This window comes from Buteo buteo, chromosome 23, assembly GCF_964188355.1.
Source record: "Buteo buteo chromosome 23, bButBut1.hap1.1, whole genome shotgun sequence".
Classification (NCBI taxonomy): Eukaryota; Metazoa; Chordata; class Aves; order Accipitriformes; family Accipitridae; genus Buteo; species Buteo buteo.
The window spans coordinates 10,988,909-11,004,194 of NC_134193.1; the positions used below are offsets into that span (position 1 = coordinate 10,988,909).

The following is a 15,286-nucleotide window of genomic DNA, read 5'->3' on the forward strand; positions in this document are numbered from 1 at the left end:
GTGCCTGGTGAATGGACACCAGCCAGCGCGGCTCTTCCCGGGCGGGGGTCACCGAGCCGTTACCGAGGCTGGAGGGTCTCGGATGGCGGTGGGATGGAGGAGACACCTGCCTGACCCTGCCTCGCACTCGGCCGGGGCGGGGGGGAGGGGGGGGAAGCGGCGGGTCCCGGTCCCTCCTCCTCCGGAGGGACCGGGATCCACCGCTCCCACCCCCCGCCCCGGCCGAAAGCGGGGCGGGCGCCGCGTGGAACTCAAACCGCCGTCCTCCCCCTCAGCCAGTAGCCAGAGCGACCGACCGCCGCCAACCAATGAGAGCGCGGGGCTTCTCTCCACCACCCAATAGGAGCGCGGGGGCCGGAGCAGCGAGTAACGCTCGGGAGCGGCGGCGGCGGTGGTGATGGCCCCGGAGCGCGGCGACCGGTCGCTCCCCGCCGGTACCGAGGGTCTTCCCCGGGTTTTCCTGCAGAGCCTGCGGACTCTTTTCGATATCCTGGATGACCGGCGGCGGGGTTACGTGCACCTACGGGAGATCGAGTCCCGCTGGCGGGGAGCGGAAGCCCGGGAGCTGCCCGCCGGGGTGATGGAGGGGTTGAGGCGGGCGGCACCGGCCAGCGGGTACCTCACCTTCGAACGCTTCGTCCTGGGGCTGCGTGCTGCCCTGCCCGGTGCTGAGCCCGCGGTGGAGAGCAGCGGCGGCGGGCGGCGGAGCGTGGAGAAGCCGGCGAGCCCGCGCTGTGCCGAGGAGCGGCGCGGGAAGAGCAGCGGGCAGCGGGAACCGGGGCCCAGCCAGCCCCGCGGCCGCGGTGAGCCAGCGGGGCCGGGCTGGGGGGGTCGGAACGTGCCCGGCTCGGTGCGGGTCAGAGACTCGAGCGAGGCAGGGCGGGCTGGGACCCTGCGGCTTGCTCCGGTGCTCGGGCAGTGCAGAGCCGTTTCCTCCGCCGGCCTTAAACAAGCAGCAAGCTCTTCCCGCAGGCCTGAGGTAAAAACCCGCAAAAGTGACTGCCGGTGGCAATTTTGGCTTGGGTGGGCTGTGATCCAAGCTGCGGGTAAAGCAGCTCCGTGTGCCGTCCCGGGTTTGTGTGTCCCTTCACACCTCTCCTGGCGTGGGTGCTTGGTTGTTTATAGCCGTGACAGGGAGAATTAAGGACTTTGCCATAATGTGGCCGTGGTTGTCCCCTGGTGCAAAGCTTGTCGGTGGCGTTCCTCGGGGAGTGGGTGATGCAGCTGGTCATCTTGGTGAGTCACTGGGCCCTGGGGTCTCTGAGAAACGAGCAGCTTCGCCGGAGCGAGAGCTGTGGCCACGGAGCTGCCGTGTGCTGGGGTGGGCTCCGTGCTGTTGGTGTGCCCTCTCAGAAAGGCTTGGTTCATGATTTCATCCACATTCTGGACAAAAAAAAAAATAGCAAAACCTGATCCAACTTTTTCGTTTGGATAATTCGGCAGCATTGTTTACAATAATAAATAATTAAGTGGGAAAGTGGGATCAGGGAGATGTGCTTTGCTGTCCCCAAGCGCTGCCTGGGTGGCCAGGCTCTGTCTGCAGAGCTCACCAGCAGGTCCCTGTGGACTCTGCCCCTTCCTTGGGAGCAGGGGTCCCCATGCTGGGTCTGCCAGGGTCCCCATCCCTGGGTGGCACGCTGACCTTGGCAAGGGGGAGACTATTTCACTGGCATCTCATTTGTTGCTAGTCAGTAGATGTTATAAGGAAACCAGGCTTCTGGACTTACCTGGTGTAGGTAATCTTTATCTAGATTTGTGAAGTGCTTTGAGATCTATGGACACAAAGGTCTGTGTGAGGAGCTGGTGTTTGTTATTGCGACACTTGAGCATGATGACTTCCTCTATCTTGGGAAAGTTGGGCTGGCTTGCCTTTCCCTTCCCACCCGTTCCTTCCCAGTCCCTTCTTCTGCTGGGTGGAGAAGAAACTTTAACCATGGCTGAGGTTCTCTGCTTTCCATTTTGCCTCCAGACTAATCACTGGAGCTTCATCTAGGGGAATATTACTAAGCAGGCTGGCTCTGCTATCGTCAAGGGTGTAAATCTGGAAAAACCTGAAAAAAAATCCTGCTTGGTAAATAAAGAGCAAATTGAAAGCTCTGCCCTGGAAAGGAGCGAGCAGATGGCTACAGCAACTTTCTGGTTGCTGAAGATCTTTCCATTATAGGCTGATGTTACACTGACGTCTGGAGCCTGCGGGCAGGGTTAGTGCTTCAGCCCTTGCTGCCAGCTTCCCACAGTGCAGGGCTGTGTTCTGGCAACAAGCCTGAATTTTGGGTTAATTCTGCAGCTTAGCAAATGTTGTAACTCAGAGTTATTCTATCTCTTTTAGCTCCAGATCCTGCACAGCTGCCCAGTGCTCCCTTCTACTGTGGAGGGTTTCCCAGGCTGTGGTTGAACGGGTAGATATTCTCATCAAGTGGCTGCTAGGGAGTTGGGCACTGCCGTGGCAGGACAGTGCTGTTTCTTGCTGTGGAGAAATGTCCTAGGTGCTGAGAGCTGCCTGTGGGTCCAGGAAGCCCTGTCTCCATGAAGATTATGTCATTTGGGCTCAAGGCTGCTCTGAGCCTCCAGCTGCATGAGGTAGCTTCTATAAGAACCCAACCAAGTGCAGCAAGATGGTGTACCAGTGCTCATCAACTGCAAAGAGTCTGAGAGGAAACTGTCCCTGTCTGTGTTTTGGGGGAAGGAGGTGCTCACAGGATGCCACCCTAGCTCTGCTTTCTGGTCCAGGGGGCATCCGCATGTGTCAGAGGTGATTTTGATGCAAAACATGGCAAGATGGCAGAGGTTGTGGCCAGGTGATCCTCCTGGTGAATCCAGGAGTGCAGTGAGCCAGTGGGACAGTGCTTCTGTCCCCTCTTCCCTGCTAACCTCCATTAGCATATGGGCAGAAGTGCTTTTGAAGAAGTCCCTGCTCAGAGTCACCTTCCAGCTTCTCAGAAGCTCTAAGCAGCCCAGCAGTGCTGGGGCAGCCCATGAGCCGCTGCTGGGTACCAGCTGCAGTCTCTGGGGACCCAACAGCATCTGCTGGGCACAAGGATGGTGAGGCTGATATTGGAGAAGTCACTGGGCAGGGAAGTCACCGTGATGGCTTCCCTACCACTGGTGCCTAGGTGGCCTGTCACAGCAGCGTCTGACCATCTTGGTGTTGAGGGTTTTACCCTTGTGGTTTCCCTGAGAGCTGAGGTCTGGGGAAGTTAAGACACAGAGCAGAAAGTGCCTCGCCCAGGAGGTCTGTGGTGGCCCTGGTCACTGCCTCCTCCCCAGCACAGCGCTTGCCTTTGCTGCTGGGGTGGCCTGGCTCTAGCAGCTGCCTGGAGAGCTGGTGGCCCCAGCAGGAAGGAGGGGATGGTTCGTAGGTACCTGTTATTGTCTGGGCCATTGCTAAGGACAGGTATGTAAACGTGTAAAACAACCATGAGGTGTCTGCTCCATCCTGGGCACTTGCTCTGGCTGGAGGGGCTCTGGGAGGGAGGAGGCCATCCCATATCTATGGCAAGACCTCTTCCACCTCTGGTGAGCTGGGCCTGCTCTTTGCCTAAAAACTGCTCCCAGCTATTAGCAGGGGTCCTGTTTTAGCCACTACATTGCCAGCTCAGGTGCACAGACCTCAGTTGTTTGACCAGGGAGCACCTTCTTACCACAGGTTCGGTTCAGCTCAGCTCAACCTGGCACTTCCAAGTAACAGCAGTGAAAGCCTTTTTAACATCTTGTTTCTACCCTGCAGCTCTTCCCAGAGGTGCTTCTGGCTTTGCTTTGGGATTCTGCCTATTGAAGCTGCCCTTGGTTTTGGGGCTGTTCCTCAGCTTCCCAGGCAGGATGTGCTGCAGGTCTGCTAGGAGAACATATGCATGGTTGCACCAGTCTTGCTGGGTTCCTCCCAGGTAGATATGGGTGTATGAAACCAAAGACAGTTAGCAAAACAGATGAATGGGTGATATCAAAGACTTTGTGTTCATAGACATGCTGGAGACCTGTCTACACCAGAGCACTTCCTGGTAGGAGAAGCGGGATGCCATGATGGACCAGAAGGAGGATTTTTCCCATGCCACGGTGCCTTCTTTCCCCAGTGACACAAAGTGACAGGCTGAGCGAGGTGCTTGTGTAGCATTGCCTGCTGCCCCCTGAGCCTGAGTCCAGCTCCTGTTACTGAACAGGTGGAAATGTGGCAGTGCAGGCAGCCCCAGTATGGTGCAGCTCTCCCAGACCTCGTTGCCCTCAAGGTGAAGGGTGGTTCCTGCAGCCATGGCTGCCTTCTCTTGCCCCATATCCCTCTTCCATCATGTCCATGTGCTTAGCTGAGGAGACATGTGGAGCAGTGGGCAGCAATGTGCCAGCCCAGGCAATGCTATGCACCCTGTCCTGGCACTCACAGCCCTTCATGCCTACACAGCAGGGAAATGCTAGACCTGTGCCAGGCAGCTCTGGCGTCTGGGAGCTGGCATGTGCCCAGCCCGTGAGAGAAGGATGTGGCAGTAGGTGGGGGTGCCTGGCAGGTATGTGATGAGCGATCCCAAGGAGGAGATGTTTTCCTCCATTGCCTCACTGCCTGCCTTTGCTTGCTTACCTCTGTGCTGCTCTTGTTTGAAAGCTGGGTTGGGAAAGAAACTCTCAAGGAAAGCTGTGTGCAGAGAGCAGGGTGAGCTGCAAGAACACAGGGCAAGAAAGGAGGTACAGCAGGTTTGCTGCCCGGGCACGTCTGGGGAGGGTGCTGGCTGCACCCTTGGCTGTCCTGGCACCACAGTTTGGGGTGGCAGGGCGGTGCTCTGCCAGCTTGGCCAGAAGCGGAGACCTGAGCTGGCTTGGCCATGGCTGCAGGGCTGTGTTTCTGGTGAGTTCGCCAGGGCAGGCGGTGCGGGTCTTGTACTGACTTTACTGCAGGTGCCCAGCCAATACCTGCTTTGGCATACAGGCAAGAGGTGTCTGATGCACCTAAAACCTGCCAGTATGAACTTAATCTGCAAAAATAGGTTATGCATGGATTTGCACCAGCATCATGTGTTTGTAGCAGATCGGTCTTTTGTAAGATAGGATGTTGGGATTTTAATAACATTTTGGAAAACGTACAGCCTGATTTACTCTATGCTTAGACCACAGGCACGGGGTTTTGGGGAGCACATCTGCATGACCAAGCAGGAGCTGCCTTCAGGAGGGGTTGGATTCCTGGCAGAGCTTGTGCCACCTGAGCGGAAGCCAGGGGTCCCATGAGGCGGGACAAGGGTAGGCAATATCACTAATGGTTTAATTGCCTGTGCCAGGACTGAAACAGCATTCCCTGGAAGCTGCCTGCTTTTTGCAGGTGACCATGAAGGACTGTTGCCAGCCTGGCACAGCCAGATAAATCATTGCTGAAGCCTGCCCTGCCCATACAAAGATGTGAGCAGGTGCTCAGGCTGGTGCTTTGCTCAGCTGCTCCCTGCAACATCTGTTTGCAAGACGACCTGGCAGATAGTCCCATAGAAGTAGCTATGGGGAGATTTTTGTTGCAAGCGGCTGGTGGCCTCATGCTTTCCTCTGTTGCAGGTGGTGAGGCTAAGGCTGCTGGGCAGTCCCATGGAGATGGCAGCCATCCAGGGCCTGGGGACGCTCGGAGGCATCAGAGAGGACGTGCAGAACACCGGAGACACACCATCACCAACGGTGTGGACTTCAGCATGGTAAGGGAACAGCCCAGCCATGGGCTCCAGCGAATGGGCCTGCGGTCCCTAGGGGAAAGTGGATTGCAGGGGTCCCTTACCACTGACATCAGCTATGTTTGGGCTGTGGCTTCCCCCTGCCCATCCTGCATGTGGTGGGTCCCACCTGTAGGGTGTTGGGCAGATCCTGGTATTTTGGATATAAAGCTCTGTTGATGTACATGGAGGTCCTGCTGTTACTTACAAGGTGCTTTCTGTCCCAAATAGTGCTGGACAGGGAGGAGGTATGTGTTCCCCTGCCTTCCCCTGGAGCGGGGTCAGCCCACAGAGCCAGCATTTGACTGCATGGGTGCCTTCCCCGTGGGCAAAAACTTGGGCAGGGAAAGGCAAACATGTAGGTGTTGGAGCAGGTGGGTATCTGGGCTTTTCAAGCACTCCAGTGAAGGTCAGGTACCCTCTGCGCTGGTGCCAGGCTGTGTCTCTTGCCAGATGTTCTCTGTAGGTCAGGGCTCAACATGCTGATCCTCCTGGCTGCTGAGAGACTTTTTTGCCAGTAATTCAGAGAAATCAGCACGGAATTTATCTGGGTAGCCTGGGATGGAGGGATCTGCTCCCCTTGCTCTATCCCTGAGTGGAGAGGCTTGGATCAGATTGCCTGGATGAAGGGATCTGTGCTGCTCCCAAGTGGGATGGAGGAGCTGCCTGGGCATGTTGCCCACAAGCTCAGACTAAATTTTCCTGGGAAGAGAGCCAGGACCCAACCTGTAGGATGCGTGATTGGCAGGACAAGCTCCGGCCAGTGTTGATGCTGCTGCTGAGGCTGTGACTGTCACCTCTGCACTTCCACTCCTCATACCCTGGTGTCACCTGGCTCCCTGAGCCCAGCTGGGCTGACTGGTAGTGCGGGCAGCAGAGATTACAGCGTGATGCTGGCCTTGGGTGACATAACATTCTCCAGTGCCTGGCCTGGGGAGGGGGGAGTTGTGCACACATGGTTTGCTGGGCTTGCAGCCATGCAAGGGGTTGGGGTGCTCTTGGGCTGAGGGGGTCTCTGCTGAGAGGTGCTGGCAAGGAGTAATAAATGTAGATGTGTGCATCTGGGGATGGGGTCTCTGATGCTCAGAGTTTTGGTGGTTGAGAGTTGCTATTTCAGAGAGGGGAAGGTCCCTCGTTCCCTGGCAAGGCTCTTCCCTCTGTGTGCAGCTCCAGGCTGGAGCCCATCACTGCCATGAGCTCAAGGTCCTGCCTGGTACTGGTGAGGAGGGGCTGGTGGCCAACGTGTCTTGCTGAGAGCTGGGGTTTGTTTCCAGCTCTGCCATAAGTGCTCTGGCTCTGAGCTTGTGTTGCCCTTGCCTCTGTTTCCCCAAGTTGTTGTGGGGGTGGTGGGAAGGAGGTCTTCTGCCTTTCTTCCCCCCCCTCCCCATGTACCTGAGTGCTGCACTGCCTTTAGTGTGCTCCTCTCCCCGGAGAAGGGATGTCTGTCCCTGTCCTGCAGGTGAGAAGCCTTTCCTGGCACCCCAGCAGGAGCCTTTGGGTACTAATCCCACTTCTGAGCATACAGAGAGAGTTGGAGCAGGTTTGAGCCCAGCAAGGACTGAATCCCTGTGCAGGGTGGTGCTGTCACCTCCCGGCTGATGCTGGGAGGATGGTAGCACCACACACACACACACCCCCTCCCCTGCACAGACAAGGCACTCAGCTGTGATTAGGCTAATTTGCCTAAAGCCCAGGGGGAGATGGGAGCACTGATATCCATCCTGCATCCCTGGGGTGCACCAGGACTGGTTATCCTGAGCAGCAGCAAAGCAGGAGTGTGGGGGTTGTGCTGCAGCCCCAGGACCCTTTGCAGCACTGCAGCTGGTGTCTGCTCAGCTGGTGTTTTTCAGCCAGTCCATCATCGATCGACCTGATTTCCCCATGGCCACAGGGGTTAGCTGGGATGAGACCTTCTGTGAGAGGCTGAGTGCTTTCATTTGTGGGCAGACCAGGGTATGGCACTGTCCCCTCCCCTTCTACCCCAGGTAGCAGCAGTGCTCTGTCATCCTCCTGCCCCAGAAGCTGCCTCTGCCTCCAGAGCATCCCATCCTTAGTGAGATGCCATCTGTCCCTGCACCCAGCAGAGCTGGTGATGTCCCACCGCTCTGTGGGACGCTGCCTCTTCCTCCAGTCACTGTGCTGGCCAGCAAGCCTGTTGGGACCAGGGCAGGCCAGGCAGTCGCAGGCTGCAGCCCGAGCTGGGTGGGGGTCCTTGCCACATACAGCACCTTCTTCATGCCCCTCAGCAACAGCCTGTGTAGCACCAAGGCTCTGCGCTTCTTCTTGTGGGTATGTCCACTTTGGTCTGTCCATCCAAGCATGTGGGGAGGGGGGGGTTGTCGTGTTGCAAACAGCATTTTCAGGAGCAGCAGGAGCAAGAGAAGCCCTGGCGTAAAGGGTGGCTGGCGTGGGGCAGTTGGGAGGCTTTGGGCCTGGCAGTGGGGATGGGGAAGCACTGGCAGCCTGAAGAAGGTCTTTGTATGGTCTCACTTGTCCGTGGGAGTGGGGATCTGTTCAGGGTCACAGCTGAATCATCCCCCTCCAGATGCTCTCCAAAGCAGCAGGAGAGGTTCCTGAGCATCCAGCAAGTTTCTGGGTGATCGAAGTCCCACTGGTGCTGGGAGGAGACTCTCCTGGAGCCTGGTCTGTGCCATGGGCAGTGGAGGCCAGGCTGTGTTGTGGCAGAGAGGGCAGAGGCAGCAAGGCAGGCAGCTCCCTGTGCTCTTGGCATGGGGACAGGGGGCAGGAGCTGGGGGAGCAGACCGGCATGGCACGGGAGAAGGGGAGTGGGAGCCCTGGGCTCACTGGGTGAGGGCTGATGAAAGGATCGCTGCACCGGTCGCTCTGTTCCCCAGGCATGTCCCCTCTTCCCTTGCCACCTGATTGCTGGTGGTAGCAAAATGCTGAGGGGCAGCAGAAGAAGGTGGCAGCAGAGCAGGGGATCCCCTGTCCCCTGGGGCACAGACTGCTGCTCCAGCTGTGCTGTTGATGGAGGGGCTGAGCCACCTGCCCTGCAGGAGCCTTGGCTGTGCTGTGACCCGACGCAGGGTCCCCTTTGCTTTTGCCAGGGGGCTGGTCTGGGGGCAGGAGCCCCAGGCACCCTCCTAGCAGCTCTCCAGGCACATAAAGGTCCCCACATCCCTCTCCAGGTGATGCTGGTGCTTGAACCTGAAAGACTGGCAGAGACGCTCAGCAGAAAAATATGCTGTGCTCTGCTCAGCTCGGAGGTGCCCCTGGGTAAAGCAGAGCAGGGAGCAGAGCAGTGGGGAAACAGGGCTGCAGGTTTTCTCCTGGCTTCCAGTCTGCACATTTAGCTCCGCTGCTTGCTGCTAACCGAAAGCTGTGTGTGTTTGTGCTGTTGGCTGACTCTTGCAACCTTGGGGGAATTCGGGGAGTGGCTGCAGGCCCTGCTCTTGCTGTGTCCCTGGAGAAATATGAGACAGAGAAACCTGCTTCTGCAGTGGGGAGCCGGAGGGTGGAGGTGGCCTGACTGTCCTTCACCTCCTTCAGTTGTTCTCCCAAATCGTAGAACTCTTCCTCCAAAGCAGCATCAGGCAGCAGCCATCATCCTGTTTCTCTGAGGCTTTTCATGGGGAGAGGGGCTGAGAACCCTGCCTGTATCCATATGCCTCCACGCCTCGTGAAGAAACCAGCTCCTGGGGCTTGACAAGGCCTTGGTGGGGAGGGGGTGACATCTGCACGCTCTGTCCTGCAGCTGAAGCACATGAAGGAACTGGAACAGGAGAAGGATTTCCTGCTGCAGGGTCTAGAGCTGGTAGAGCGCACCCGGGAGTGGTACCACCAGCACATCCAGTTCATGCAGGAACGCCAGAGGCTCCTGGGGAAGAACAAAACCAGTGCTGTGAGTTTGGGGCTTGTTCTTGGGGTGCCCATCTGCGTGGGAGGGTCTGGGGCTGTTTGGAGAACCAGCCTGGGACTTGGCTGGACTGGTCAGCCAGGTGGTTATACAGAAATGACACAAAATGCACCATAACTGTTTTAATGGGGTTCTGGGAGTAGGATTAGACAGCCAGTCACACAAACAACATATTCAGTAGTCGGTAAGATTTCAAATGGTAGTGTGGGTGTTTGGGAGTGACTAATGTGTTTTGAATGCAATGGCTTGTTAGCCTACACCAGGATGGGCAGATGCTGCTCAAGTAGTATCAGCTGTGTAGAGTCTAGGAGGTGCCTCTGGGGTTCTGGTTTGCTACATACCTGCTGTAACTACTGACCAGCCCCATGGTAACCCCCAACCTCTTCTTCCTCCCTGTCCCCCAGGACTTCCTCCCTGAGGGCGGCCAGAGCCACCTGGGACGCCTGGTCCCCAAGCTGCAGGAGGTGAACCGCTGCCTGGGTGACCTCCTTTCCACCGCTGGCAAGGTGAGAGCTGCAGATTAGCAGCTTGTGGTTGTCTGCATGAGCTTGGGACCCATCCTGTCTCCCCCCTCATGCTGGTGGCTGGGCTGAGATTGGAGCTGCCAGAGTTCCCCTGGGCTCTGTGGAGGTGACTTGGCTCTGTGGGCAAGATAGGGGGTGGGGGACGGCCAAGAGGACAGCACAGCTGGTCCCAAGCTGGGCTGGAGAATGCTCAAGGCATCTGGGGGACTAAAGGAGATCCCCAAAAAGGTGTAGCCATTGTCAAGTGAATAAGGAAACCATCCTGCTGAGGTGCTGAGTCAGCCCTCTCAGAGCTGGCTGTCCTGCCGGGCTCCTGGCAGGAGCTGGGCACACTGGCAGGAATGCTTCCCACCTCTGCTTGTCTTGCTGGAGACACTGTGATGGCCTGTGCTGGGATCTTAATCCTGTGCTGGGCTTCTCTCAGTTTCCCGTGTGCCACTGAAACAGCTTCTGGCCTTGGAGGAACGCTGGGGAGGGCCACCAGGAAGGAGGCTTAATGTCTTGTCCCTTCCCTTCATCTTCTCTTCAGCCAGCAAACCCCTCCTCAGCTCTGAGCAGGCTGGGCCCTGTGGTGTCCCCAGCCTCAGCAGGTTCCCAGCAAGCCATCATCATGCTGAAGGAGCAAAACCGGCTTCTCACCAAGGTGAGTGAGGATACGGGGGGAGGAGATCCCCTTCTGGGGGGGCTGGGGGTGATTGGGGTTGGGGACGAATACGGGACAGTGGAAAGTGTTCCTTCAGCTTGGCCAACCTTGGTTCCCAGAAAAGGGCATGTGGGCTGCACCTGGAGACCCTCCGTCCCACAGCTGTGTCCAGCTGTTTGCTGGGTGAGGGTCTGTGGGCAGGGATGGGGCTTCCCTGCCAGAGAGAAAAGACTATGACAAATGCAGGTCCCAAGAGGGTGCAGACACTGCAGCTGGGGTCTGTGAGCAGGGCTGCTGGGGGAAGGGGCACCGATGATGCCCCTGCCAGGGCCGGGCTCACTGCTGTGGTTTGCATCCCAGCACCCACAGCGCAGCAAATGCCAGTGCTTTCCTCCTCTGAGCAGCATTTTCCTCCTCTGTCCTGTGCAGGAGGTGACGGAAAAGAGCGAACGCATCACCCAGTTGGAGCAGGAGAAATCTGCCCTGATCAAGCAGCTCTTTGAGGCTCGCGCCCGCAATAACCATGAAACGAGCCAGCTGGACTCCACCTTCATCTAGCGCCCATCTCCCTGCTCCCCATCCTCGAGCTTCCCCGGGGGTTTCGTGGGATTCTTGCCCAAAACCCATTGCTCCTGTTGCTCCAGGTATCATATCTAGAGGTCTGGAGCTGCTGGTGGCATCTCTGCAGGAGGTAGCCAGGAAGGTATTTCCCCAACCCTGCTGGGGGAGCATCCCCACACTGCTCCTACTGCTGGGCTTTCCAGCCATGCTGCTCTCAAGCTGCTCCTTTTCTGTCTCTAAACTGACTTCAGGGACTGTACTGCAGCCCCGTGATCCCCAACGTACTGGGGGAAATGGCTGCTGCCCATGCTGCCGGCGCAGGGGAGAGCTGCTGTGCCCTTGACCTGACTTGAGCTGAATTTTGGGTGCTCTCAGAAAAAGATGATTCATCTTCAACACTCCAGCTGGCATCTCCAGGCAAGCCTGGCTGTTGAAGAATGGCCTGTCCCCTGCTTGTCCCCCGGTTGGAGGATAAGATTGAAATTCCAATGGGACATGCTTGGCCCCTCTCTGCTGCCTGAGTTCTGCCTGACAGTGACATTGGTCCCAAGCAGTGCCTGAGCTGGTGGTCCTTCTGGGGTAATCCCTCTTTCCAGTTTGCGGTAGTGATGCCATAGTTGCTGTTTACATGTCTGCAGGCTCCTGTAGTTAATGAGCCACAGACCCAAACGAGGTAGCCCGTACCTCTGAGCTGCTTTTTCAGGCTGTTTGCAGATTGAGGCAGACACCTCTACATCCCTTTATTTGGCTTGACCTGGCAAATGTTTTTTTTATGACTGCCGGGCTTATATTTTTTTCATGATGACTTCAAGAGGAGATGTGATGTTTTATAGTATGAGGATGCTAACACAAGCCTGATTGCACAGAGGGGCTTTAGGACAAGGTTTTGTATTTAACTGAATGTGGATGATGGAGCGGAGGCTGATGGGCTCTTTTCTTTGCACATCTCCAAGTGGAGAAATAGCAGCTTTGCCTGTCCTGGTGGTGGAAGCTGGCTCACCGGGGTGACATCCTGAGTATGAACTGCACCCCTCTCCAGGTCTCTTGGGGTGGTGGTGGTGGTCTAAGCATGGGTCCTTTTAGACCCACGTGCATCTCAGAATACCTCTTCCTTCCCACCCAGCTCAGTGATGGTGCTTGAGCTGAATGATGTCTTCCACTGTGGTTTGGTACTTGGTATTTATGGTACTTTCATAGGAGATCATTGTGAACCCCCATGTAGCACAGGCCTGGCCCTCTGTAGCTCCAAGACCAAGACCTTTCTCTCCAGGGTTGTTTCATGCTCTGAGTTTCCTGGCATGATGCCATGGCACAATGCACTGAGCTGGGCAGAAGGTGCTGGACCTGCCCTGCCGTTGGCTGGGCACCATACAGCCCAATTCCCTTTTCACTCCTGCTTTTATCTGTCCAGTGCTATCTGTCCCATCCAGCTCCTCTCTTTGAGGCTGATCTTCACCTGAAGCTCACTGCAAGGCATGAATCCCTGCTCTACCCTTGTGCCTGCTGCCCTGTGTGGGAGTGGGGATTGGCAGAGTGCCAGGGAGAGGGAGGAGGAGGAGCAAGGCTATGGCTAGTTGTGTCCCCTATCTGCAGGAGTAGGGTTTTAGTTGTCTCCTGGGCATCAGTGCGTGACATCTCTTTCATGATGCCACCTCTGGTGTCCAGTGCCAGGTGTTTTGCCTGAGGTTTAATTAAAAGTGACCCTCTTTATGAGGAGGGTCACCTGTTTGTAGGGATAATAAAGTGGGGTGAACTATTTAATTTATCCTTCTGTCTTTCTGCCTAAATCAGCCCATCTACTGCTGCAAGCCTTGAAGTTCCTGACTGTCCTGTCCCACGGGATGTGGGGTGAGCTGAGGTTGCACAACCACAGCCTGAGCACAAGGAGCCCAGGGGGTCTCTGCTCCAGGCCATGTTCTCATCCCTTCTGGGCTTCCCTGTGCTCTGGGGCTGGGGACACCCCAGTCTCTCCTTGCTGCTGTGGGATGGGGTCATGAAGCCACCTGCACCCCTTCCAGTGCTTGTAGCTTCATCTGGCTGCTTCTCCAGAAGTTGTGCTGGGGGCTCATACTCCTCAGGTGGTGCTGGTGTAGTTCACAACCTCTTATTTCTTTTTAAGCCCTGTCCCTCGGAGCTGGCCCCTGTGACTGTGGGCAGCGGTGGCTGTGGTGCTCTGCAGTGACTCCTTCCTGCAGGGGCAGCTGGAGGGGACCTTGCTGGCATGGCACGCTGCGGCACACATCCCACTGCCCTGCACCAAGGGTGGCAGCACCCACTTGGGGCAAACCTGCGGCCCTACACTGGCCAGGGACACCTTCCTTTGCCCCTCCGCACAACTGTGCTGTGGGGTGAGCTGGGACCCCCCACAGACCCCTCTGGGGGTGAGCTGTCCGTGCCTCCCCTGCCGGGACCGGATCCAGGAGGGGAATGTGAGCCAAGTCCCCCACAGTTGGGAGAGGGATCTTTGATGCGGCTTCTTTCAAGTGGTGCTTAGCGCAGCGTGAATCTCAGAGAGGGCAAGGAGGGGGGCGATAATTGCCCTCAGTTCCCATTTCATGTCTTTTCTTGGATGCAGAGCCCGTGAGGGCTCTCAAAGGAAAGAGAGGATCATTGTTCCTGCTCAATGCTGCTCTGTGCAGAGCCAGGGGCAGCTCTCCCCCTGCCCCGTGGCTGCCGCTGCCTCGGCCCAGGGGAACATCCCGGCCGTGGCCCAGCAGCCCTGGCCCCGGGCCAGCTTCCTGCGGAACTGCTGCCGGGGTGGTGGGGGAGCTTCGGAAGTGCGATGGGCCTGCTGGGACCGGGGTCCCTCTGGGAGCTGCAGGGCCGACCTTGAGCTGCTGGCCCTGGCTTGGCCACGCTGTTTCTGGGTCCCTGATGGGTCTGGTCCGTGCCTCACCCTCACCTGTGTGTCTGGGCTGTGTCCACTTTGGCACCCTGAACCATGGGGGCTGGCACCACTGCAGTGGCAATCCAGGAGCCATGAGACCTGGGTTTGTGGCCAGATCTGTAAGCGATGCGCTGGGTGATGTGGGTGAACATCTTCCCTTCTCTTCAGGCTCTGTTCCTGGGTTTGCACAGACCTGTGAACACGCCTCCAGGGCTCTGATCACATATGGAAATGTGGCATGAACCTGCAGTCCATGCTGGGAACAGCTGGAGCCAGTCTCTGCTGTCTCCAGCCAGGGCAGCTCCTGCTGACCCACCTCACCTCACTCCCTCCATGCTTGAGGTTGTCAAACCAAGGTGTGACACCACGTAGTCAACACGTCACTGGACATTTATCACAGGTGCCAGGGAGAGACCGCACAGGAGATCCCCACTGCTGCAGCCTGGTGATGAGGGAGCTGTTACCGGGACTGGGGTGTGCTTGGCCCTTGCCTGGGCTCAACCCGGAGATGTGCCTGGCCCCCAAGCTGCCCCAGGGGATGCAAGATCTCATCCTCTGTGTCCTCAGCCATGCGGCTTGGGAAGGATCCAGTCACACAGGTCTATTTGTAGTTTCTGCCTTCTCCTGCCCAGCTCTGTTCCCTTCTCACGCCCTTGGACGCTGGGCTGCATGCCCAGCTACCCCACTTAGAGAAGGGCCGCTCTCCCAGCAGATCAATTATCCCAAATGCCAGCAGGAACAGCCAGATCTTGGGCCCCCAGCCCATATGTTTTGTGCTTTTTGCTTTTCTTCCCTGCTGCATGGTCAGAAACTGCTCTGCCCATCGTGGGTCCTTGCTGCACTGGGCAGTTTGCAGCAGCCCTAGCACCCAGCGCGCTGTCAGCCCACACTTTCTGCACCCGCTCTCCTGCTCTGGCTGGTGCAAATCCCTGGGAGATGAAACGAGGATCTGATGGCATGGAAAATGCCCCAGGTCCTGGGGCTGGTCGTCACTGGGATGGGAAGCTGGGCCATGCAGGGCTGTCTTGGCTGAAGGGATGCCTGGTCAATCTCAGATCCATGAACTGCCACCCGGTACCTCTTGCTCATCCCCTTGGTCCCTCGTTGCGGGTGTTCTGCCCT

General features: G+C 57.4%; 1 protein-coding gene across 2 annotated transcripts; it reads left to right on the forward strand.

The window, feature by feature from the left end:
- The first annotated feature begins 359 nt into the window (after nucleotides 1-359).
- Nucleotides 360-13,042, forward strand: SAPCD2 (suppressor APC domain containing 2). 2 transcript variants are annotated; one of them, XM_075055397.1, is made up of 6 exons: nucleotides 360-803; nucleotides 5,524-5,657; nucleotides 9,388-9,534; nucleotides 9,954-10,055; nucleotides 10,603-10,716; nucleotides 11,146-13,042. In XM_075055397.1, exons 1-6 carry the CDS (start codon nucleotides 398-400, stop codon nucleotides 11,272-11,274), a joined length of 1,032 nt encoding a protein of 343 aa, XP_074911498.1. In that variant the 5' UTR covers nucleotides 360-397; the 3' UTR covers nucleotides 11,275-13,042. The 2 variants fall into 2 exon arrangements, with proteins under 2 accessions (XP_074911498.1, XP_074911497.1); XM_075055396.1 differs by lacking the exon at nucleotides 9,388-9,534 and having other exon boundaries at nucleotides 380-803.
- The last annotated feature ends 2,244 nt before the right edge of the window (nucleotides 13,043-15,286 follow it).

What these genes read in the sequence shown, in the direction of transcription:
- SAPCD2 (XM_075055397.1), top strand. Translation starts at nt 398, where the DNA reads ATGGCCCCGGAGCGCGGCGACCGGTCGCTCCCCGCCGGTACCGAGGGT. An exon ending in ACGGTGTGGACTTCAGCATG is followed by an intron (nt 5,658 to 9,387) that starts GTAAGGGAACAG and finishes TCTGTCCTGCAG; the next exon opens with CTGAAGCACATGAAGGAACT. An exon ending in GGAAGAACAAAACCAGTGCT is followed by an intron (nt 9,535 to 9,953) that starts GTGAGTTTGGGG and finishes CCTGTCCCCCAG; the next exon opens with GACTTCCTCCCTGAGGGCGG.